General features: G+C 35.6%; 2 protein-coding genes across 9 annotated transcripts; both read left to right on the plus strand.

The window, feature by feature from the left end:
* Positions 1-708: 708 nt before the first annotated feature.
* On the plus strand, positions 709-6,741 carry LOC142552918 (uncharacterized). Of its 5 annotated transcripts, XM_075662831.1 has the most exons (4): positions 709-978; positions 1,922-2,005; positions 3,161-3,236; positions 3,593-6,741. In XM_075662831.1, the coding sequence occupies exon 4, from the start codon at positions 3,648-3,650 to the stop codon at positions 6,669-6,671; it is 3,024 nt and encodes a 1,007-aa protein (XP_075518946.1). In that variant the 5' UTR covers positions 709-978; positions 1,922-2,005; positions 3,161-3,236; positions 3,593-3,647; the 3' UTR covers positions 6,672-6,741. The 5 variants fall into 5 exon arrangements, with proteins under 5 accessions (XP_075518946.1, XP_075518947.1, XP_075518948.1 ...); XM_075662832.1 differs by lacking the exon at positions 3,161-3,236; XM_075662833.1 differs by lacking the exon at positions 1,922-2,005.
* Positions 6,742-7,675: 934 nt separating this feature from the next.
* On the plus strand, positions 7,676-23,650 carry LOC142552919 (sister chromatid cohesion protein PDS5 homolog B). 4 transcript variants are annotated; one of them, XM_075662835.1, is made up of 30 exons: positions 7,676-7,864; positions 8,784-8,981; positions 9,065-9,246; positions 10,393-10,555; positions 10,785-11,006; positions 11,281-11,497; positions 11,600-11,745; positions 11,829-11,986; positions 12,073-12,219; positions 12,309-12,357; positions 12,958-13,152; positions 14,281-14,460; positions 14,649-14,791; positions 15,765-15,891; positions 16,006-16,155; positions 16,285-16,353; positions 17,013-17,149; positions 17,540-17,657; positions 18,286-18,420; positions 18,507-18,697; positions 18,831-18,978; positions 19,125-19,262; positions 19,351-19,437; positions 19,512-19,973; positions 20,066-20,133; positions 20,210-20,261; positions 21,666-21,694; positions 22,419-22,540; positions 22,758-22,831; positions 23,208-23,650. In XM_075662835.1, exons 1-30 carry the CDS (start codon positions 7,745-7,747, stop codon positions 23,241-23,243), a joined length of 4,263 nt encoding a protein of 1,420 aa, XP_075518950.1. In that variant the 5' UTR covers positions 7,676-7,744; the 3' UTR covers positions 23,244-23,650. The 4 variants fall into 4 exon arrangements, with proteins under 4 accessions (XP_075518950.1, XP_075518951.1, XP_075518953.1 ...); XM_075662837.1 differs by lacking the exons at positions 7,676-7,864; positions 8,784-8,981; positions 9,065-9,246 and adding an exon at positions 9,277-10,003; XM_075662836.1 differs by lacking the exons at positions 21,666-21,694; positions 22,758-22,831; positions 23,208-23,650.
* The last annotated feature ends 381 nt before the right edge of the window (positions 23,651-24,031 follow it).

The raw sequence follows: 24,031 nt of genomic DNA on the forward strand, positions 1-24,031 counted from the left end.
TTAGAAACAACAAATTTAGCGTTGGGGCGGTGGTGCGTAATACAATGGTAAAGGTTTGTGGTGCGCAAGCTAGCCCTATCAGATGTCCATGTTCAGTTACTTGTGCGGAGTTGTTGGCAATCAGAAGCGTGATGAACTTATTTCTCCGGATTGGGCTATTAAATGTTTGTATATTTTCTGACTCATTGGAAGATGTTACGATGGTCCTTTCCCACGTAGAAGATCTTGGATCTGCTGGGGTTCTTGCCTTGGAAATCGAAACAATGTTAGAGCTTCCAAATTTTCATTTCTTCCAACATGTGCGAAGAAAGGCCGTCGAAGTGGCTCACATTTTAGCTCGCAAAGCTTTGTCTCGTAATAGCTTCATTAGTTGTGTTAATGACGATCTACCCACGTGGCTTGTAAACATTGTATCTCGGGACTTCCTGAATTAATGTTATTATAGTTGATTTCAAAAAATAAATAAATAAATGAGACGATAGTGATCAAGGAAAAAAACAAATCAGACCTGGACCTGCAAAATTAATGGATTGAGTTGGTGGACTTTTTTTAGTCATTTGTCCAATAACTGAAATAGGTCAAACGTTTTTGTATCGGTCGGGTTAATATTTTAAGCGACGTGGGTCAGCCCGTTTACAAGGCAAGACGGGCTCAGGTGATGGTCACGTGTTTGATGCCCACTTGTGAACTCTGAATGAACAAAATAATCAGCAGACTTTTTCTGAGCAAATATTTAAAAAAAACCATACTAAAAAAAGAAGAAGAAATTCTGAAAAGTAGAGAAGTAATTTCAGCAAAGATGATGATGAGGAAGAAGCCTCAGAGTTCGTAAAGTTTGAGCAGAGACGGGAGAGATTTTATTATTTTTCTTCCGTATTTTTTCAAATTTTCATCTGTGGAGAAATCGAAGCACTAGATTCGGGCGAGCGGAAAGGAGGCTGGAGCTTGGAGTTGGAAATTTCAAAGTTTTGGGAAGAGGTGATGGCCCGATTTGCTTTCTTGAATTTCTAGTAATTTTTTTTTCCAATTTTCGCTCTTCTTGGTGAGGATTATGTTGATTTATATTTTCTATTTTGCTGCATTTATTATAACAACACGTACTCGATTTTGTGCACGTATTTCCTATTAATTGCGTGCATAAGCATATTTTATACAAATGAAGCGCTAACCCGAAAGTATTTTATCTAGGGTTTTGTTTAAAGGTTTGTTCTTTCGTTAATTTTTTGTGTTTTGTTTTAGATTTTCTGTCCGTTTCATGGTCTTACTGAATCCTTTAATTTTTGTGAATTTTGCGGGTCTTGAATTGTTAGCTTTAGTTTGATCGATGCAGTTTAATTTAGATTTTGTTGTTTAGAGGTGTCTTTGATCTGGAAATGGGAAAGTTTAATCATCTGATCTAAGTATCCAGTTCGCCCTTCTAAATTTATTTCCTTTTCACAATTTATCTGCTGTTTCAGAACGTAATTCATGTTGAAATAATTCTAGCTTGTTTTCAGAATTGGCTGCATTGGTGAAGTGTTAAAACTTTCCAACCATTTAGATTTATCCTCTCATGCATATCATTATGGTTTTTGGAACCATCACTTACCTTTGTAAATTTATTCCAAGAGAGCGATCTATGGATTTTTGCTTTTCATTTAGTAGCTTGGAATTTGCATTAAATTAATAGCTTGAAATTGCTTCTGTTCTACTTCATGATATTTTCAACTTTTGATCATGGAATTTTGGGAAATTGCTTATCCTCTCATTTTCCTTTGTTTAAGTTTGCCACTTCGCTGCATCTTCAGACTTTTTATGCATGTATAATATTAATGGTAAAAAGAAATTAGACCCTTGCTGTTTCTGAGTTTTGTTCTCTGAGCTCTCTTTGCCCTATCATCATTAAATACTCAAACTCTTGTGAGTGCTATGAATACTGCAGATATATGCTTTATATCGAAAAACACATGGAAGTTGTCGAGCTGGACCCTGCAGTAACTAATAACTGTAGTCTACCTGACATTGCGTGAGTTTTAAAATTTTCTGTCATTACTAGTATTTCTCTTTGTTAAACTGTATTCTTACGGCATTTATCATTTCAAGATGTGCAGTAACATGCTTATAGATCCCTCTGGTATTGTGTAACTTGTAGACACGTGAAATATTGCATGTTTTTTGTTGACATTTTACTTCTTAAAGCAGACGTTAGTTGAATCCGAGGTACTTATCATCCCCTCCTCTTATCTAGTTATAAAAATTGTTTATCCTTAATTTTCTTCAATTTGCAGTGGAGAAAATCTTAGGAGCAAATTTCAAGCGTGTGCACTTTTCTAATTGAAGATTATTTTCTTGTTTCTGTGATTTATCCTTAGTTTCAATGGATATCCCTCCCGACTGATGCCATTTTCACAGAATTCCCAAAATCTTGTTCTAAAATTGGCATAGTCATCATCGAATCTTCCAATAAATTTTTGGAAGGAAGTTAGTTCGAGGCACTCGTTGAAGGTCTTCACTCTTCAAGCACTTTGATTTTTCCCGAGTTTGTGGTGGCTCCCTTTTTTATTACGTTTGTTCCTTGGAAAAAAAATTGTGATGGCTCAACTTTGCTAAAAAATTCACAAAATAAAAGTAAAGAATTTGGGGAGTTTAGCATCTATAGTTTTTAGGTCTCTAGCACTTCATGTCTCATCCTTTTTTATATATATTAATTAGGTTTTCTACTTATCACCACACTCTTTCAAACAAAGCATAAAACTTTTCTCGGTGTTGGATTCATCTGCCCAACATGGTAAAGTGTCTTGAGTCCATGCATTCAATATCCTTTAGTTGCTAGTGCCAATCACTGCTTTTCATTGGTAAGGATGTTCATCTGCAGCTTGGAATTTTAGGTAATTAGTCGATCCAAATTTGCTCAAGAGTGAGGCCTTGCGATTTTCTGAACATCTTTGGGGAATGACAAGTTTTCTTGTTCACTTGTTCTGATATGTCATGCCTTGGCATTGAAAGAATGCGTGACTGAACATATGACTTACCAATCAGGCTTCTTATTTTTTGTTTGGGTTAATAATAAATTATTGTACTCATCGGGTGAATTTCTAATGATGTATCCCTTATTCTCCTAATTGCTAATGTAGAGCATTTATTGAGTTTCTCATATTGACTTACACGAGGTCAATGCTAGGGCAATAGCTTTAGTGATGAACATGTTTGCCTAAATGAAATGCTGGGATACTTTCTATTGAAGAAAAAGTTTGATGGTAATACTCTCCAGCCATTCACTTCTATTTGAATAATTTATGACCACTGACACTGTGTCCAGTCTCTTTGTTCCTCTAAAGAAAATTGTCTAACCACCTTGCGACTACTATTTGGATTTTCAAATCTTTATTATTGTATCACACTTTCCATAGATAAAGGCAAAATTTACTTCTCTCCCCTATTACTCCCTATATCCGTCAAGTCGTTCACTTCCATCTTTATTGAAATGAAAAGTAAAATTGGATTGATATAAATTTATTACGTATGACCTCTATTCTGTTATTCAACTGGTATTAGATTGACATTTGACAGTGGCATGTTTATGTCTTAACCTTTTTTCTTTTAATTGTTTCAGGTGGCAGAACTAAGAAGATGCACGTGAATGCTGTAGCTAATTGGAGTCCTAACTTATGAAAATTATGACTCTCGAAGACTTTTTTACTTTGGCTGAAATGAACAATGGGCTTACGGTACCTTCTCGAGTTAGGGAACTTGTGACAGTCATGATGAATGATATAGGTTTCCGTGTGAAAAATGTTGGTGAAGCGACCAGGCAGTGGTCGGCAGTTGCCAGGGCTATAGCTGCCACTGAGAATAAGGACTGTCTTAATCTTTTCATTCAGTTAGATGGACTTCAATTTATATTTAAGTGGTTAAAGGATGCCCAGAAGTACTGCAATGAAGCTAGTGACAGCTTTGTCGAACAATCAATTACTCATTTGTTACAAGTACTGGAAAAACTTCATGACGACAATGAAAGAATGTTTTCTTCTGAAATCTGGACTGTTGTCAATGATCTCCGTTCCCACAATAGTTTGAAGGTTCAGGATAAAGCTCGAGTGCTGTTTGAAAGCTGGGAAAAAAAGAGAGCAGGTGATGATAAAAAAACATCTGGTGATTCTGTATCAGATGTTGAAACAAATGAAGATTTGACCGCTGGTGGAATGGGGAAATGTGTAAACATTGCAACAAAAGATGCTTTGGAATATTGTTTGAGAGAGATGTCCCCTTCCAATAAAGCTCCTGGTAAAGAAAGAGTATCAGAGACTGCTACATGTACAGATGGTTTTCATCCTGGTCCAGTTGAAAGTGAACCAAATTCAAACACGCTCTTAGATCCCCTACTTACAGATGACATGCCTTTAGATCATATCAGTTCACCTTCCATCTCCAATCCTACCACAGAGCCCCCTGTACTTCCACCAAAAGGTGCTACCTCAGCGACAGTATCCTGTCTAGATGTTTCTGGAAAGTGTCGTGAGTTGGAGGGGATTAGTGATGTGAAAGATGTCAAAAAGATTGGGAGTTCTCCATGGAAATTAAGGTTTCCAAAGGAGCCCAAGTTACCTGAAGAAATCCCATTTCCTTCTAGTTTGGATGCTGCAGATCCCATGAATTCTTTGACCGAATCGACTTCCCTTTCTGTTTCCGGTGATAAAAACTTGTGTCATGAAGGTTCAACGTGCATTGATCAAAAGGCAAGTGACTTTGATGGAAAGGTTGCCATGAGCAATGGACTTGCAAATCGAAGACAAAGTTCAAGTTCATTTGATACTAAAGAAGGGGGCGAATTTAACCATCATGTGTTGTGGAGCTCCGGTGGAAAAAATTATCAGGAAAATCTCAAGGATGAAAGGACAGTCTTGCTACCGAATGAAGATGATGGAAAGAGCAAAAGACATGACCTGCGCATTCGTGATTATGTTCTGGCGACTGATTACAGTATTTTCAAAAAAGATATGAATAAAGAGCAGGAGCCATCAGGCAAGAAGTCTACTGTAACCCTAGACTATGGACTTTTAGATCCTTTGGAATTTGCTAGGCAAGTTGCCATTGAAGTAGAGAGAGAAGTAGTGGATTACAGGGAACAAAGTTGTAGTTCTGAGAAACTGCCAGAAGAAAATGTGCAGCCATCTTGTAGCCTCGACTCCGTGAGCGGAAATCGGTCCCATGCTAGTGGTGGTTCATCAAAAGATACAGCAAATGACCCAGATCTGTCTGCTGAAGCTTCTTCAGGACAGGAAGAATCTTCTGCTAGCTCTAAAGACATAAATGCCGAGCCAACAAATGGCATCCAAGATGTTGAAATCTCTCAAGTCACCGAGGCGTCTCAAGAAGAGACAAATAAAGAGAAAGGTCTGTGTAGCTTTGATCTAAATGTGGAGGTTTGTTCAGAAGATGCTGACCGCCCTATGAATCAATTTTCTGCACCGGTCTCTGTTGTTTCTGCTTCAAGACCAGTAGCAGCTCCTGGGTTCCCTACAGCTCCTTTACAATTTGAAGGGAATCTTGGCTGGAAAGGTTCTGCTTCCACAAGTGCTTTTCGACCTGCATCTTCTCGCCGAATGCCTGATATTGATAAGGATCTTTCCAACGGGGTGAGAAGCAGCAACTCAAAGCATAGACAAGAATTTCTTGATATTGATCTGAATGTGGCGGAAAGTGGAGATGGAATAACTAAAGACCTATCCACAGATAAACAAGTCCTTACATCTTTGAGTCTTCCATCCGGGGACTCTTCTGTGGAAATAAAATCAAGATCGGAACATATTGAATTGGACCTGAATCTTGCAAGTGAAGTTGGAGGTGGGCCGACAGACTGGAGGGCCCGGCAGCTCTTTCCCCATGGATATTTTCTACAGAGTCTGTCAAATTCTTCAACTTCTTCATTAAAGCAGCATTCTTTAAAGAATATCGATCTGAATGATCATCCATCTTTTACCAATGATTCTTTCGATCATTCCCACTTTAGTGAGAACTCTCAAAATCTCAATTTTCCCAGAAGTGTGAAATCAGATGACTCGGTAATATCCATCTTGGGCGCAAGAGTGGAGGTCAATCATAAAGAATTTGCATCTCGAACTCAACCTGTCCCAAATGGCAAAATTTCAGAGCTTGCTTTTGACATTAACTCGGGGAGAACAGGTAGTTTTCTGGGAATGGGATCCGTCCTTCCATATGTTCACCCTACGTTTTATGGTTACAGTAACATCGCACCTACACCTGCACCTGCACCTGCACATGGATTGCCTTTCTCCTCCACAATCTACGGACCCGGGGGACCTTATCCTTACATGGTGGATTCTAGAGGAGCCCCTTTTATCCCCCAAATTGTTGGCCCAACTTCAGCGCTTCCAACTGCTTTCTCTCAACCACCATTTTTTCTTAACACAACCCACTCGAGTCTTTCGTACGCCGTAGGTTCCTCAAGGAGGATGTTAGATCTCAATTCTGGAACAACAATGGAAGGAGGGAATAAGGACCCTACAGGCTTGGGACTGTTCTTAAATTCAGGCCCTGCTGGACCAATGGATGAGCAGCTGCTGTCCACTTCCCAACCCACAATTAGTTCAGGCTTTGGTGGAAAACGAAAAGAACCCGAAAATGGATGGGAACACTACCCCCCAAAACCGCACACTCCACCTTGGATATGAACGGTATGTGTTGTCTTCTTCCCTTTGAATCAGATGAGGACAGATAAAGAGCAGGTTTATGGTTTATAACGATAGTTTTACCCAAGGATATGCGAGTCGCTGATTGACGCAATGGTGCACTGGTCAACAAAAAATAAATGACTTGGGGGATTCTTGGCATATCTTGATTTCTTAAGATGAATGTACCGAGAAATGCAGATTCCAAGTACTTGCTTTGGAGTGTTCTTCATTTCTTAGTATATATTAGCCTTTGTTAGAGAGCAGTCTCCGTCACAATACCTTTCGTTATAGTTTTGATCTCTTACATTTAAGTAATATCACATTAGAGAATATGTAGTGAGAAGCATTTGTTGTGTATGCTGCCTGTGTTCTCTCTGTTCTTGTTCTTGTAAAAAGATCGTGGAAGAGATGTGCATAAGGATAGTTCTCTGACTGTGTTGCTTTTTGTTTATCATCCAACGACTATGTATTTGAGGGGTAACCTTACATTCTAGAAGAATAACACATTAGATTTCAATCTGTCTTGAGGTGGCTTTTCCATGCTGTCCTGGTTTATTTTGGACCCTTTTAAAGTCGATACGATGTTTTTGTACCATTTAAAATGTGCTTTGGTCTATTTCTTTTAGTAAAAGGGTGACTAGTTACATCGTACTAGCACGACTCCAACCATGAAAATTGGATTGAGATAGTTTTTCAACCGTTGAATCATTTTACTAAAATAGAAAGTAAATCAAGCTGACATCAAAAGTTGGACACAGAATATCGTATTTAACCTTACTTTAAAGCATTATTTTGTTGAGGAATGATGTAAAATATGGAAAAAAAGAAAAATCAATATATAGATATCATAATAATTTATAATATTCGTAGAAGCATGACGATTTATTTTATTTATTTTTTCATTAATTATTATTATATTCTTATGTAAAAGTGATATTATTTTTGATAAATTATTGTTCATTGACATAAAATTCTCAGTAATATTTTAAATATTCAATTCGACACCACTGACCGCGCGGGATCTTCCCCTCTCAAAAGAACCGCCCCAAACACAGAATCACACACCACTGAAAATGGCGAACGGAGCCGAGGAGAAGGACAACAAGGCGCGTGAGGTGATAACAAAGATAGGCAAACAACTCGCGGCCTCGAAGACCCGCCCCACCAAAGATTCCCTTGTCAAATTACTCAAAGTAGAAACAATCGATTCTAACGTCTTTCCCTCTTTATCTGTCGTTTCTAGATTTAATTTCGCATATTCATGTGCCGCTCTTGATCTATTATGATATTCTTGTTTCGCCCGTGAAGTGTTCTTGTTAGTAGACTTCCCAATAGAAAATGAAGTACGGAGAAAGATTTGGATTATTGTTTAATGCGCACTCCGATTTGCTACAGAAGCGGTTTTACTTAATATTGCTCTCAAATTATTGGTGTCGATTTCCCTTCTGGCTTTGACTAATAAAATTAACATAGACATGTTCTTGGCATGATTATTTAGCGTGTACTTGCTGTAATGGGTGAAAGATGTGGTGTATTTACTTGAGGATTCATCCTTTGTTTGCTTTACAAGTTGCAAATTTCATTAGGTTTTTATACCCGACAAGTTTGATTTGATACTACTTTTCCTCCTAAGTTCTAACAGTATCCCATTTTTTATACTTTTCTCTCATAAACTTAGATTTTATTCGAAATTGGAAAAATAGAGCTAAACAAACTAGTCAATAATATGATTGCCTATTAAATGAAAATATGTTAGGATGTGTACGTATTCACAACATTTTACAATATGGTAATGACACATTAATCACCAAGATCTGTCTTATGGTTAAGAGTTTTCTTGTCTTCAGAGATCAGTTAATCACATCCAAAATAGTCTTCTGTGTTATAAAGGTTTCCAGATGCATATTATTAACAATATTATAGTGTGAATGGACCTGCCGCATAAATCACACTGTAGTGACATAATTTGTTTTTCAATCTCTAGTTTTCTGTCTGTTTAATCCAACTGTTGAATTTCACCAACTGACATGATTTACTGGAAAAAAAACTACAATTTTTTTGTGAAATATGAATTTTTTTTACTGTAGGCAGTTAACTTGATTGTACATGCAGGAAGCTACAACTACCTTCCCGGAATTAAAACAGTCAGAATCACTAAAATCGGTAGTTAAGCCATTGAGTGATTCTCTCATTGGGCATGGCCTACTCCACCACAAGGATAAAGATGTTAAGCTGCTGGTTGGCATCTGTCTATGTGAAATTGTAAGGGTAATTGCGCCAAATCCTGAATTTAGCGATGCAGTTTTTAGGGTAAGAAATTCATTGTAATTCATGCTGAACTGCTTATGATATGCATTGTTCTGGGCACGATCATTTTGTTTTTGGCTTTTCAGGACATATTTATACTTATTTTAAGTTTGTTCGGCGAGCTTGACGATATTGCAAGCCCATATTTCTCTAGGAGGTTGAAATTACTAGAGACAGTTGCTAAATTGCAGTTTTTTGTGCTGATGCTAGACACTGGATGTGAAGATTTAGTTTTGAAATTGTTCAAAACTTTCTTCAATGTTGTGAGGTTTGTCTCATTCTTTGCTTTCCTTTATTTCTTGTTACTTTTTCTGTACTGTTTGCTTCTTCATGTCTTCTTTTCCTTTTGTTCTCCTTGGTAGTGAAAATACATTTTACCCGCCTTCATTATAAGTGATGTATCTCGTTATAAGTTTCATCTGAAAGGGGGTACAAATGCTAAGAAACTAGAATTTAAACTATGGTATTCTGTCATCTTTCTTTTGAAGAATGATGTAAGGAACATCATAGTTTCTTGTTTGATTATTAGATGGAATAATTCCATGAATGCATGTATCACGTTAGCAGAATCCAGGTTTCATAATTTTTTGTGGAGTGTAATGTGGCAATATACAAAACAGAGAGGACTTTTTTGTGCTTGTTGTAACCCAAAGTTATCTTCTACCTCAAAAATTTCAACGTTTGGGGACTCCTTTTTTCTGCTTGCCCGGAATCACATTCTATTGGCATTGTAATATAAGTGTAAAGATAAAATTCACATTAAATCTGTACCGAATTTTAATTATTTATCGATGAATTAATATAACCTTGGATTACTTGCTGAATTTTTTTGTTGATATACTCTACATGAAGAGGAAGGTTTTATTCTAGCCCTTTGAACTTTCATGCTTATCTTACTTTTAGCACAATGCCTTTTCTTTCTATGACATGCTGATACTACAAAAGACTCTGTTCTGTCAACACTGCTCAATTGTTGAGTAAAACGAACATCTCTGCCTTGAAAGCACAAACATATTGAGTAAAAGGTACATCGTATCTGTTCTTGAAAGCATTTGGGGATTGCTAATAAATGTTTCTATAAATTTCTGAAGTCTGATCTGACTTATGGTGATCACTTGAAGGATTTCCTTCATCATTTGACAGCCCGAGTTATTTTAGTCAGTGAGTACACAAATATATAAGATAGAAAGTTCATGAATGGCAACCATATTACCTAATCACATAGTTTCTTTATGCCATAGTTTCTCTTTCCACTATATTTTGTTATCATTCAATCTCTAGCAGCTGTCTGCCCTTATGTTGTACAATGTCTGTTGCTTTGTTTCTCATTGTTCTGTTTCCATGTTTGGTACTACGGCAGGAAGCTGAAATCAATTACGCGAAAGGTTTTTAACTTAATAATTTTTTCTTTTAGGGAAGATCATCCTCAAAGTTTGATCAATTCAATGTCATCTATCATTACAAGCATATTGGAGGAGAAAGTAAAGGACACACATTCAGATCCTCTTAATCTTGAAGCAAATATAACTCAGTCACTCGTAGATGTGATTTTGCAGCATCTCATTAAAGTGGGAAAGGTAGATGTTAAATGGTTCTGTGTTTCGCTCATGTTTAATTTTTTTCGACGAGGACACATGTATGGATATAGGGTCCTCAAAGTAGACGTATAATTTTCTGTTTGCTGTTTAACCCACAGAAAATGTTTACTTTGTTACCGTTGCACATTTGCTCAATTACCCTTTCTATTCCATTTGAGAATTCACTTTTGCATACTTCCAAGTGTTTCCTTGCCCTTGTCCTTTTCAGGGTGTAGCTTCTGCTTCATTTGCACTGGCTGTTTCTGTTTTGGAAAATTGTGACGGAAAGCTGGAGCGTTATTTATGCCAGTTCCTAACTTCATGTATATTCAATAGAGATGCAGCTGGGAGTGTTGTTAAAGAATTTTACCATGAAATTATATTTCAAATGTTCCAAATTGCTCCTCAAATGCTTCTGTCTGTCATACCTAATTTGACCCATGAATTACTGGTTTGTAATCCCTTCAGAGTTCATGTGTACTAAAAATCCTTGTTCGGAGATGACAACTCATGATTTGTTCATGTCATCACATTCTTATGAGATTGCATAGTTGACTGTAATTATCAGTCTTTGCATTGCTTTTGAAACATATATATTATATATTAACAATCTCATTATGTTTCTCTCCAAGAGCAATTTTTTGGGATAATAGTTTACAAGTGGTCTACGCTGTAGATCTCTGTTTTGATGCATTTGATGGCATAAAATTTAACAAAACTTGCAGACCGATCAAGTTGATGTCAGAATCAAAGCTGTTAATTTAATTAGAAAGCTCTTATCAATGCCTGGGAACCACATTGCGAGGGAATATCGCCTTGTTTTCATTGAGCTTTTGAATAGATTCTCTGACAAATCAGCCGAAGTGAGACTTGCAGCTATTTCATGTGCAAAATCCCTTTGCCTGACCAATCCATCAGGGAGTGAATCTCTTGAAGTTCTCTGTAAGCTGTCAGAACTTCAATAATACCTGTGCATTGCAGCACACTTTTGCTTTGCTTTTTTAGTGCTTTTTAATTCATTGCAACTGTTTGTGGTCTGGGAAGCTGCTATTCATGGTCGACTGCTAGATCATGACGAGAAAGTGAGATCAGAAGCAGTAAAAGTGACGTGTGATCTAGCGAAGACTAACCTAAATTTGGTGTCCTCGGATTTAATATCTGGAGCATCTGAAAGACTTCGAGATAAGAAGGTTACATTTTCTTTAATGTTTCTAATGATTCAGTCAGCTAACCTTCTCTGCTTTTTTATTTATTTTATTTTTCCATGATTTAGATATCAGTTAGAAGGACCGCATTGCAGAAGTTGGTAGAACTATATCAGGAGTACTGCACAAGGTGTGCAGCAGGGATCACTTTTCTCAATGAACACATTGAACAAATTCCTTGCAAAGTTTTAATGCTTTGTTTTGAAAAAGATTGTCCGGAGTTTAGGTATGATTACTTATGTTGAAAATGAATGTAAAATCGCTTTGATCGATTTCTGTGAAGTGAAACACTACAGTTTATAACTTTCCCAGGCCTCAAAGCCTTGAACTAGTCCTAGCAGATCTGTTTCCTACTTCCCTTTCAACCGAGGAAAGGACAAAGCATTGGATATTAATGTTCTCAATCTTCAATCCTCATCATGTTAAAGCATTGAAAATCATTCTACACCAAAAAAGAAGGTGTCTCTATTGAATAGTTTTTTTTTTAAAAAAAATTCTTTTTAATACCTTTTGCGACACGATCAAAACATTGTTATTTATTCTTTTAGGTTACAAGATTGGCTGCAGGATTACCTGGATTTGTGGTGTAAAACAGAGGTATAACATACTATTTAGGAACAATATGCTTTCCTTGACAGGTTGGATATACAATATAATACTCATTTTTAACATCAGAATATCCATAATTGCTAGCTTAGAAATGCTATCTAAAACTGTTTTTGTAGAGCCTTGGTGAGAATATCAGCTGCGGTTCTGTAGAAGTATAGTGGAGTGTAGTAGTTCCGTTTTCTATCCATCATCTTCATGTGCTTAATGATCATGCTGATGTGATTATAACTACGTTAATAGCTAACCAGCTGTTGCCAAACAGCTTCATAGTTCCTATTACAAGCATAATCATAGTTGCTCGTAAGACTTCGTATCTGAATGAGTTCACACGTCCCTTTGGCTCTGGTTCTATGTTTGCATCAGCATAACTTCACGACCACAAGTTGTTTTCTGCTTTTCAAGTCACTGAATTTTCCTAGACTTTCATGCAATATGCTGCTGATATTTGGTAGTTGATTATGTTCCCCACAATGGAGATTTCCTTCCCCTTCAGTGTAGCATAAAGAGTGCATGTGTGTTTAACTGTATCTGGTTAGACATATAGACTTTTTGATGGATATTAATCTGTTTTATGTCATTGGTCACAAGGTTGTCGCGTTGGAGGGTAATGGTTCTGAGAATGCAGAAAGAACACTTGAGGCATTGGTTTTGAAAATGTCTGCGTGCTTCTGTGATCCTGTCGAAGCAAAAGATTACTTTAAGGAATTGACTGACAAAGGAACAACCATTGGGTTCCAGCAGATATTTAGAAAAGAAGTTGCTCTTGATTGTCAGACCAACATGGTGAGTTGAAATTTCAAACACCCCACAACAGCCAAAGATTTATCACATCCACTATATTTTTAACCCATTAATGTTATATACAAGATTTCTCTAATCAGTTTTGTGTCCTTTTTTTTCATGTTTTGTATCGTCTCTTGTATGTTAGTTTATAGCTATTGCATTCACTGGTGAATGGAATGGAATAAGGTCATGAGAAATATAGAAATAAAAGAGCATCAAGTGTTTTGGGATAAGGGTAAAGATTTAATGTAAATATGAATATATGAGATGATCTAATATTGGATTTAATAAAAATAGCCCCTTCAAGTAAATTAGGATGGTTTGAAATTGAGGCTTAAAATTTGAAATCCCTTGGACTCTCTATATTTTAGAAATCGCTAAGTGCCTCTTTTGTTCTGATTTAGATCTGTAACTTTTAAAATAAAAATTGAAGAGTTAATGAGGAGGTGGTTGGGGGAATTTCCTAATGAGGAGGTGGTTGGGGGAATTGCGATAAGGATGTAAGAGAGGTTATGAATTTTATTAAATTCGTGGAGAGCCTTAATTTGCTCTTCACCATTACACGAACTTAAATCACAACATCGAGAAGAATTAGAAAGTGAATTACTAATTATTTGAAATTATTACTATCAATATAACATAAATTTAGGGTGGTTGTCATCTTAAAATTGGTTGGGTTTCATCTTTCCATTAATTGGGAAATAATTTAGAGTGATTTTCACCTTAAAGTTGGTGGAACTTAATATTTAAATTTCATATTTTTGGTCAATAATATTTTTTAGTGGAATTGTGACACATTTAATTTTGTATAGAAAATAAAAAAAATATTATTTATGATAACACCAATAGCTTTCTATCATTACTTTAGGAAAACAAAATAATGTAAAAAAGAGGGGTATTTTAGGATACCTCTATTTGGTGACCAATGTAGTTATTTAAAGCCACTCACAATTAATAATAGTACAGATATAAAATGACTAGTGTTATATATAACACTACGACGTGGATTGTCACTTCAAGAGTTTCTTGTTACAGTCCAGTTCATATTCATTCTTTGAGTTCATGTGTAATTACTTGTGATATTTTACTTTTTCTATATGTCTTATTTGTCATAAATTCCTTTTTCAGGATGAATATCTCAGAGAACTTGGCAAACAAAATCTATCTTCTGAATTTTTTCTAATACTCTCCACAAAGGCCTCTTTCAACATTTTTAACACAAAGCATGTGCAATACATTTTAGATCGTCTTTCTAGTGATGAAGCTGAAAATAAGCGCCTGAAGGATTATTCTGTACAACTTCTTTTGGTAAGTGATACTCATCTGTGGTTTAATTTTTGTTAAATTCGTTGCTTGTTTATATGGGTGTGTTGTGCTTGTATTTATTTGCTGACGTGAATTAAAACACACTGTCCGTCTTTGTGTTTTTACCTTTTCATTGATGTACTTTTCTATGCGGAAATTCTGATAGTCTCAATTTTATCCCTTACCTGTAGACAATCATTGGTGCCTTTCCATCACTTCTTAGAGGTTCGGAGAAGCAGTTTCAGATTTTGTTATCAGAAAAGGTTATTCCTTTTAATGAAGAGCTGATTGAGATATTCACCAAAGAGGGCGCTCAGTTGTCTTTTAAACTCAGGTAATACTTCAAGTAAATTGGCTATAGTGCCACTGCCATCTTGTTTTTTGGGTTTGGTTCTGGACAGAGCTGTTGCATGTGGTTCTCACAATATATTCTGTGAATTCTTTGCCGCAATCAAATACTTCTTTGAATATTGCTAGGAAGCCGCTTTCCTTTTCTGCTACCGGGTGTACTTGTCTGAGAAAACATTTTAACATTGACAGTTGCCCCTACATTTCATTCATTTATTTTTCTGTGAATTCATTTTGAGATCAAGTTATTTTGAGAAATTACTACAGAAATCACTTTATTTTTATTATTTGAGTATGCAATATGACTGGAAATGCAGCTAGCACTAAAGCTAAAGTACAATTGATGCTGAAAAAATGGTTTTAAAAGTGACTGCATAGGATAAGGAAGCTAAGTTTTGGTTCACTGTGCTGAGAAACTTTGAGAATAAGGATTTTTTTTCAAGTGCAATCAGTGTAAATTACTTTTTAAATAAGTGTTGAATGTGAAAGCCATATACATTAATGCTCTATATGTTTATTAGACCCAAATGTAGTATGTGCTTGTGCATTTGATCAAGTAGATTGTTCCTTTGAGCCATTCATATCTGATCTGTGACTTCTGTACCTTGAGTAACTCAACCTTGACAGGAACTGCATAATTTCTGTGAGCTTGTGCAGCGATTGATGGGAATATTTTGAGGATTTGCCTATTGGTTCGTTGTTGATACTAACAGTGGCATTATGCTTGTGAATTTTTTAATGTTACGCAAAACTCGTTTCCCTCCTGCCAAACTATGAAAGAGATAACAATAATGGTAATTTATAAATCATTTGTATTAAATATTAACTGGTGAAAATGTTAAAGAAATGATGAAGCATTTAGAAGTCTGTTGTGTGAATCGTAGTATCATTCATAGTTAAGCCAATTTGACTATTGTTCTTTTGAATAATTTGTAAAATTGTAATGTCTATGTGTGTAGTGATATGTACACTCCCTTGGCGAAATTGTGTTTGGAGGCAACCCGTGCACAGTCTAAACTTGCTGTTTCTGCTATTGCTGCCTTAGCTGATATGTCTGAGCAGTTTGTTTTGTCAGAACTTTGCAAGGTCAATCTTCTATAATGCTGGCCTTTTGATTAAATTAATGCTGCTAGATTTTATAAAATCTGTCATATGTCTGTCTATCAATGTTCATCTTTATCCTCCTGTTTATGAAACCAGATGCTTGTGGATTCTTTATGCAATGGACAGAATGCTCCTACTGTTTTGCAGTCCTTAGGCTGTGTGGCTCAGCATTTTGTTTCAGCATTTGAAGCCCAAGAAAAATTGATTACACAGTACATTGTTGAGGAAATATTTCAACAAAATGATGTAATTGTCTGCTGTGTCCCTTCATTATCATTCATCTCTCTCTCTCTCATCTTGTTAGACAGGGTCATGTTACATGTCGTATATTTTACCCGACACATGTTATTTTTCTCTTGGGTTCTCCATGATCAGGCTCTTGCTTCGAAGGATCATGTTCTATTTCATGAAACATCTGAAAGTTGCAGTTCCTGTAAGTTGAAGGTGAGCACATGAATTTTTCGACTATGCTGGCTGGCAACCTTTTGTGCTAAAAATGTGTAGTTCATTTGGGTTACGAAACAACCACCCCCCCCCCCCCCCCCCCCCCCCACACACACACACACACACACACACACACACAAAACCAATGGCTGATCATTTTCTTTTGAAGTGGGAAAATTAGTAAAAACATTTGAAAAATAAAGTGGTAATAATACACCTTCAACGTGTAGAGTGCTTTTACACATTTTTCTCTATTTGAATCAAATATTCTGTGTATATTGTTTTAATGACATTCAAGCATCTTCGGAAGTGCATATTGTAAATGAACCATATTGTTGCCACACTATTTTGATATTTTCTTTGGCTTATTTTGAATAAGCATGGAGTACTTGAGCTTGCGACCTTTTTTTATTATAGGTCATGGCCAAATAAATGCTTGCTTCTTGTCCTCTGTGAAATTGATATATCCATGGCTCTATATCTTCCTATGAATGACATTTTGGGCAACCTGACAGTCCATTGTGTATAGTCCAGTCACTTTTTTTTTAGCTACACTTTTGTTTATTGAGTTTTAAAAACGTTACTAAAGATATCTCTCCTTTTATGAATTTTAACCAATTGTTATCTCCTTAGATTCCAGTAACGTTTTCTCCCTACAGGTTTTTGGGCTTAAAACTCTTGTACGGAGCTTTTTACCACATAAACGTACCACTCCAAGTCGTTCAATATCTTTTTTGATGGACATCATTCATCGAATGTTACAAAAGGATGTATGTTCTGATTGTACCATCCCATGGTGAGGAACTGAGGATACTCGCAAACAATTTTAATTCTTTCATTTGCTGGCAGTATCTTTCCGAATGTTACAAAAGGATGTATGTTCTGATTGTACCATCCCATGCTGAGGATAGCCATAAACAATTTTATAGGCTTGTGGGTTGGCTATTGAGTGATTTTATTTGGCTTCCTTATCATAATCTTTTGGATTTTGTATAGATATCCTCTCCTTTATGATATTCTTCCATATCAGCCTTTCTTTAATTCTGGTTTTGTGTTGCTTTATTGAGAAATGCATACTCCCTGTCCAATGCCTTCCGTTTTACTTGTTGTAAAATCACAATTCTCTATTTTACCCTCCTTTCAGGCCAAGTGAGATAACATGCTTCGACTTTTTTTGTATTTCCAGTAAATATGATGAGTCCCACATCCGATTAGCTGCAGCCAAGTCTGTCATTCGACTTTCAAGGAAATGGGAATTGCATATCTCTCCCCAGATTTTTCGCTTAACAGTATTAACATCCAAGGTTAGTAGAGCTTGAGACAAAGACATTTAAACTCAACTGAAAGTCACTATAATATATTTGTATGAGTAAGCCTGCAGCCAGAATGTCTACGAAATAGTCTATTTTACCAGAAGTGGATCACCTTGTTAGATACTGGCTGTTAACAAATGATATATTCTATTGTGATTGCTCGTATCTTCACTGGCGTTTCATTTACTTCGTTGGGAGAATAAGATTTTGATTAGTCTTTCAATTCTTTTGTCTCTGACTTCCCACCCTTTCATCACTCCAACCTTTTCCATTTACTAGTAATCAGATTTGATATCAACGTGGTAGTTATCTAGTGGACAAGCTTCTATAGAATTGGATAGATCGGTCTGTGATTTTTTTCACCAAGCACATTGCAGAAATTAAATGCTGGAAACTCATGCTACTCCTGGTCCTCAGTGTTTGTTTCATGATGCTCACGAGTCTTGTTCTTTGAGTGAAAGGGGCCATTTTAACTGAGTTTATGAGGTGCTGGTAGTATTTTATTAGATAAAAACAAAACAATGGAAACCCAAATGAATGTGTTATTTTTGTGTGTTTAGGAAGTTTATTGTAGGAGAATGTAAACAACAATTAATTTTTGTTACCCGGAGTTTTTCAGGATAAATCTCCCTGGGTACGTGGATCATTTGTCAACAAACTACACAAGTTATTGAGGAATCAGTCGTTGCCCAGTAGATATGCATGTGCCTTTTCATTTGCTGCTGTGGATTCTCTAAAAGATCTGCGATATGATGTAGGTGCATATATCTTCAAACGCATAAATGTCTTTTATTATGAGTTACCTGTTAGAATAGCTGTTTTCTGAAATCTTGATTTCAGGCTAGGAAATATTTGGAAGAATATATTCGGAACTGTTCTAAAGGAGATCAGATACACGAAACCATGAATATGAAAGAAGCAGCTAATGACCCTCTATACCTAGCTGTGTTTTTAATCCACATTCTAGCTCATGATACTGATTTTCCTGCTCCTGATTGTCAAGATGAAGATATTTATGCTAAGTTTCTGAGGTACTGCTAAGTTTCTGATTTTCACAGCAACGGAATGCATGTGCAAATAGTTTTATTCTTGGTGATGGAATATCTATTAGGTCACTTATTCTTGCCTCTTCTTTCTTGATTTTGTTTACTATTCTCGTGGCAGTCCTCTCTTCATCACCTTGCAGGCAGTAGTAAATGTAAATATAGTTCACAGCAACTCATGTCATTCCTCAAATGTTTCATCGTTTTTACGAAGTATTTTTCATGCAATCAAGAAGGCAGAGGATGCTGTTGATGGTCAGATGACCCCAGTAAGTTTTCTGCTATTTGGTAATGGACATCTTTGTGCTCAAGTATAGAAGTACAAAACAGCACATATCTAGACACCTACAACCACAATTTTCTTTCCCTTGTGCTACAATACTTTTAATATTTCCTGTCGCTTGCCACACTGCAGAAACTTCATCTTTTATCAGATGTAGGAATTTCTATTTTGAATTCTCTAAATAACAATTACGCTCGCGGGCCACACACTACTGGACTAATTCTGCTTCCATCATCTCTCTATAAAAGTGGTCCAGCTAAGACAAGGGAGGCAAGTTGACATGCTGATATATAATATTGTAATGCATGATTGATATTTCTTCTGCTGTTTTTTTTCATTTCGACGATCTCTTGTGCAGGCTAACATTTATCCTTCAAATGGTTATAGAGCCGATGCACATTTTATTAAGAAGTTGGTATCTAGCCTCAAAAATGAGGTCTTGAGGGTATGCTTATGCGTGATCTTTTACTAGTTTATGTTAGGATGCTTGATGAATTTATTCTTATTTACCTTCCATAGCTTGGCAGTGACGCACATCCTGGGCAACAGATACACAAGAATTCTGTATGGACGGAGTGTAAAATAAATGCTAAATCTGGAAATACCGATGATTTAAAGTTGAATAAAATAAAATATCATTTTGATGGACCGCACACTGGAAATAAGGAATTGTTTGAGACCTCGTATCAGGAGGTTGATGCAAGCCAAAAAGTGAACCAGATCTCCTCCCCTCGTGGATTTACTGGGTTGCATAACAAGTTCGCTGTAGAAAATGGAAATTTTAAAGATATTCAAAAAAATGTAGACGCAAAACTTTCATTCTCTTGTGGTTCAGAGGCATCAAGATCATTGTTAGCTCAAAAAGAGGCATATACGGGTAGTCAAAGTAAAGAAGATACTATTACTAGATGTAGCAGTGTTTGTGCCGAACCATCGAATTTATTGAGAGCAACTGATCACATGAATCATCGTAGCTCCAAGGTGAGTGATGCAAATAATTTGCAATGTTTTGTTTTGTTCTTTTTTTGTATTGCTTTTTAGTAATAGGTTTTTTTTGTTTACGGAGTACATAGATTATCAAATCCAGCAGGGACGCATTTGTTGTCAAGCATCTTAAAGTATGTCCTCCTTCTGAAATATGGTGAGGACCCGCCATTTCTGTGAAGTTGAGAACATTTTTTGTCGTTTCATTGAATCCTGAATTTATTTGTTTTCAGCTATCATTCTAGCATCATGGATGATCTTGATTCTATCAATGGCATAGACCAGGTAACTTCTTTTGTGTTGAACACGGTACTCAATTTTTAAGCAACAATTTCTCACAAGTCATGAATACTTGAAAGGAGGAGGTGTTGTTTCAAAACTGCATTTGCTTTTCTCATGTATGCAATTGAAATTAAATTTTGTCCTTTTTCTTCCCTTCCCCATAATGCATTGACAGTTGTGTATTCGATGGCGGGAATCTTTCTGGCATTGGTTGATGTGTCTAGAAAATAGTTGCAAGTCTTATTTTGTTATATCTGCTTAGTCAAACTCAATGAATTTGGAATTCTTTTTCTACTGCTAGTTTTGATTTCCATTTTGTCCCCATGGAATTCACAACCAGTACAGGACCTTGAAATTTGACACTTTCTTCAATGAAAGAAATTACAGAGCTATCTCCTTGCATTATTTTATTTGTCATATAGAGCATAATTCTTTTGGTTGCCACTGTTTATCTTGTCTACCTCTAATGTATTTTTTTACTCGTGTGACTGATTGTAATTGAATATGTCATTTGGTATATCCTGCAGAACATATGTTGATACCAATCTTTTCCGAAGTACCAATTCGTATCATGGTACATAATATGCTATTTCTAGATTACCTACGAATTAGGATGGTTGACATTCTAAACTTGGATGGTTAGTAGTGGGGAATTGTAAGTATTTACTCTCTACTCGATGGAGTAGAAAAATATTTCAGGAAAATGTATTTCTAGAAGTAGAATTAGGGAATGTGATATACTGATCACTGATATATGATTATGTTTTTGAAGTAGATATTTTTTATAGTGGATTTAATTCAATGTAAAAATTTGTTAGATTATTTTATTTTTTTAATGACTAGTAGATGGTTAAGAATTTCAGATTACAATGTTTAGGATTAAAATATAATATAATGATAGAATTGATTCTAGTAATAGTGAAAGGCAGAATTAAAATGATGATGTTTTGGGTTATGTTTTCTTGAAATGTTTTCATTTCTGGAAAACATATGCAAATGTGGCTATAACCTTATTTCAATGGCTACCCCTGTTTCTTGTAAATTATACATCGAATGAGGCATTTCCGTTGCTCAAGTGAAATTTGTTGATGCCAACAAATTTATAACCCCTGATTAGTGTCTTGAATTTGAAGGCACATACCTTTTAGCTACTGTTTATGTGTGTTTGTGCATTTGTAAGCTTCTGTCAATGAAAAGAGGCATTAGGAATGAAAATATTTAGAAATGGGGTCTTCTGAGCTCTGATAATTAATATAGTTAGAATGCTTTCTAAGTTTTTATTCTCTATTTTATCAATACTGCCTTATTCCTTCTTTAATATTATTGCTTTTATCTGCTAGTGTGTTTGAATGTTTTTCCTTTTTTATTAATGCAACTATATAGTATAACTTTGAAATCATTCTACAGCATTTGGATGATATCCCATCAAGTTCTTGGTAATGTTCTACCACCCAGTTGTGCTTGTTAATGTTTTTATTTCCTTTGATTTATCTTCCTATTTTTGTTTAATATTGTGCTCGATCACATTTTGTTTTTCAAATTCATATATTGGATTGACCTTCCTGGCGAGGCTTACAAAAATCATAAAGAAAAAAGAAAGAAATAATCTTGTCACTAACACCAACTTATGCACCCTACTTCTGTTTTTTCTTCTGTGCATTTTCGTTTAATGATTGTATGGAATAAAATGTGGAGAAAAATTGTTAATAAAGAAAATTGAAATTTTTGGGTGGGAATCCTCCTTGTGTTTTCTCACATGATCATAGTACGGACATCTTTATACTGGAATCCTTTTGATATCCTTGCTTGGAAGGCTTTATACCACAGTAATCTGTGGTGATTTATTTGTTCGGTTCAGATATGGGTTAGTGTTTGATTGACAGTGCAACAGTGTCTTTGCGAAGCGCGATGCATTGAGGTGCATAGACGGGGATGGAAAGAATTGTTGTCTGCGTCTTTTTTAAATATTTGTTATGTTGTATGCAATTGCAAACTACATGGTCTAGAGAGTTTGTTATGTTATAAGCATTGTTATTCATTTTTTAACAGAAGAAAAAGCTGAATATGCAGAAATCCATTTATCGGTCTCTTTCTTGAGTACTATCATGTTTTTTATTTATATATTTTGCTCATCTGAAATCTTCTTTATTGAATTTGTAGTGATCACGGCAGCGATTTTTCCGCAAATGATCAAAGAATAAATCTTGGTGCATTTGGATACGAGTCCATAGAGGGAAGTTTGCCAAAAAACAGAGACTTCTGTATTGGACTTCCCCAGGCTGGTAATAATTTAATCTCCTTAAGGAGAGTCAGCTTGGATCATTCCATCCCGCCACTTAAATTATTTAGAACTGAAACTTTTTGTCTTAAATTGTTTCTGATCTTTTATTGAATTGTTTTTTTTTAGTTCATGTTAAGTTGCTGAATTTGCTCTTTTTCCCATATAGCGTATCTAGATTGTAAGGACATCTAATTTCTTGAAACTCTCTTCACTTGCAGCAAAAAGAGAGAAAAGGTGTGAAGATGCGATGGACGTATCAACATCCGAAGTCATAAATAAGAGTAGCGATGCTGTGAGCTTTTGTTTCTAGTTTTTTTTTATTAAAAAAAATTAGAATCATCCATCGTCCAGAGTTGATGATATAATACTTCCTGCACATGGCCCTTGAATTCCTTTAAAGTCCTACACTATGATTTTTTTTCAGAGAGCGTTATTGCTTATTAACTAGATTTGTTAAGATTTTTCACTTAGCACCTATTGACCTATAAGTTGATGAAAATATTCTAATTAATGACTTATAACGTAGTAATGATGCACATCTCTTTGTTCTAATTATTTTATATCAGCTGACTCCAAAAACACGGGCCTGAATTCCTGATGCCACCTTCTCATGTTCTTAACTTAGCCTGACTGTTTATGACGTGCATTTTTCCATTTTCTTCTCTCAGATTGTGCCCCGTAGGACGCGAAGGCGAAAGGATTGATGTATCATCTTGGTTTTCTGCAAAGAGGTTTAGTTAAATGCATGAACACCCTACAATGCGGACTGCGTCTTATAATTTCTTTGTAGCACTAAATGTAAATTCTGGCGTTTATCTCAAGTGATTCACATTACAATCAAACTTCGAACTGATCCAACAGACATTCAACATCTGACAAACCGAGTCGAACTTTGTACCGATCCAATTGAGCTTCAACATGCTATAAAAGCCCAGATTTGAGCACATTTTCTTGTTGAATTTTGTATGGCACCATGGAATCAATAATAAGGAGATCAAGATGTGAGAATTTCACACATTTAGCGTCGTATACAACAATTTGATAAATTTGTATTGCTGTTATTTTTGGGCATGACAATGGAATTATCAATATAAAACTTGTTCTTTTTGAAAGTGTAGTCGAAGGAATTCATTGACAAATGAATTTTATGATTGATCTCAACGTGTTTATGTTACCTAATTGGGTTCCTTAGAGAAACAAATTTCAAATTCAAGTTTATTTTGATTTTAAGCTCGGCCTTATATAAGCACCAACATATATTAAATATTAAAAAACCCTAAATCAAATATTAATTATTATATGTTGAATTTTGATCTGAAGTAGGTTTCTAGAAAGTTATTTCAATGGACTTTTTTGTCATTTTGCTTGAGTCAGCGTATGACATCAATAATTCCATCTATTAATTATTTGATAAACGTTTCATGAATTTTTTTAATTGAAATTGTCAATGGAGTATAATTCATTTTTTCGTATGCTCCATTCAAATAAAAAA

Source organism: Primulina tabacum, chromosome 8 (assembly GCF_025594145.1).
Source record: "Primulina tabacum isolate GXHZ01 chromosome 8, ASM2559414v2, whole genome shotgun sequence".
Classification (NCBI taxonomy): domain Eukaryota; kingdom Viridiplantae; phylum Streptophyta; class Magnoliopsida; order Lamiales; family Gesneriaceae; genus Primulina; species Primulina tabacum.

Bases quoted from the DNA above. Each gene is read 5' to 3' on its own strand.
- LOC142552919 (XM_075662835.1), top strand. From the start codon at position 7,745: ATGGCGAACGGAGCCGAGGAGAAGGACAACAAGGCGCGTGAGGTGATA. The intron at 11,007-11,280 runs GTTTGTAATCCC...CAAAACTTGCAG, and splicing joins ATTTGACCCATGAATTACTG to ACCGATCAAGTTGATGTCAG. The intron at 18,421-18,506 runs GTAGGTGCATAT...TCTTGATTTCAG, and splicing joins TAAAAGATCTGCGATATGAT to GCTAGGAAATATTTGGAAGA.
- LOC142552918 (XM_075662831.1), top strand. From the start codon at position 3,648: ATGAAAATTATGACTCTCGAAGACTTTTTTACTTTGGCTGAAATGAAC.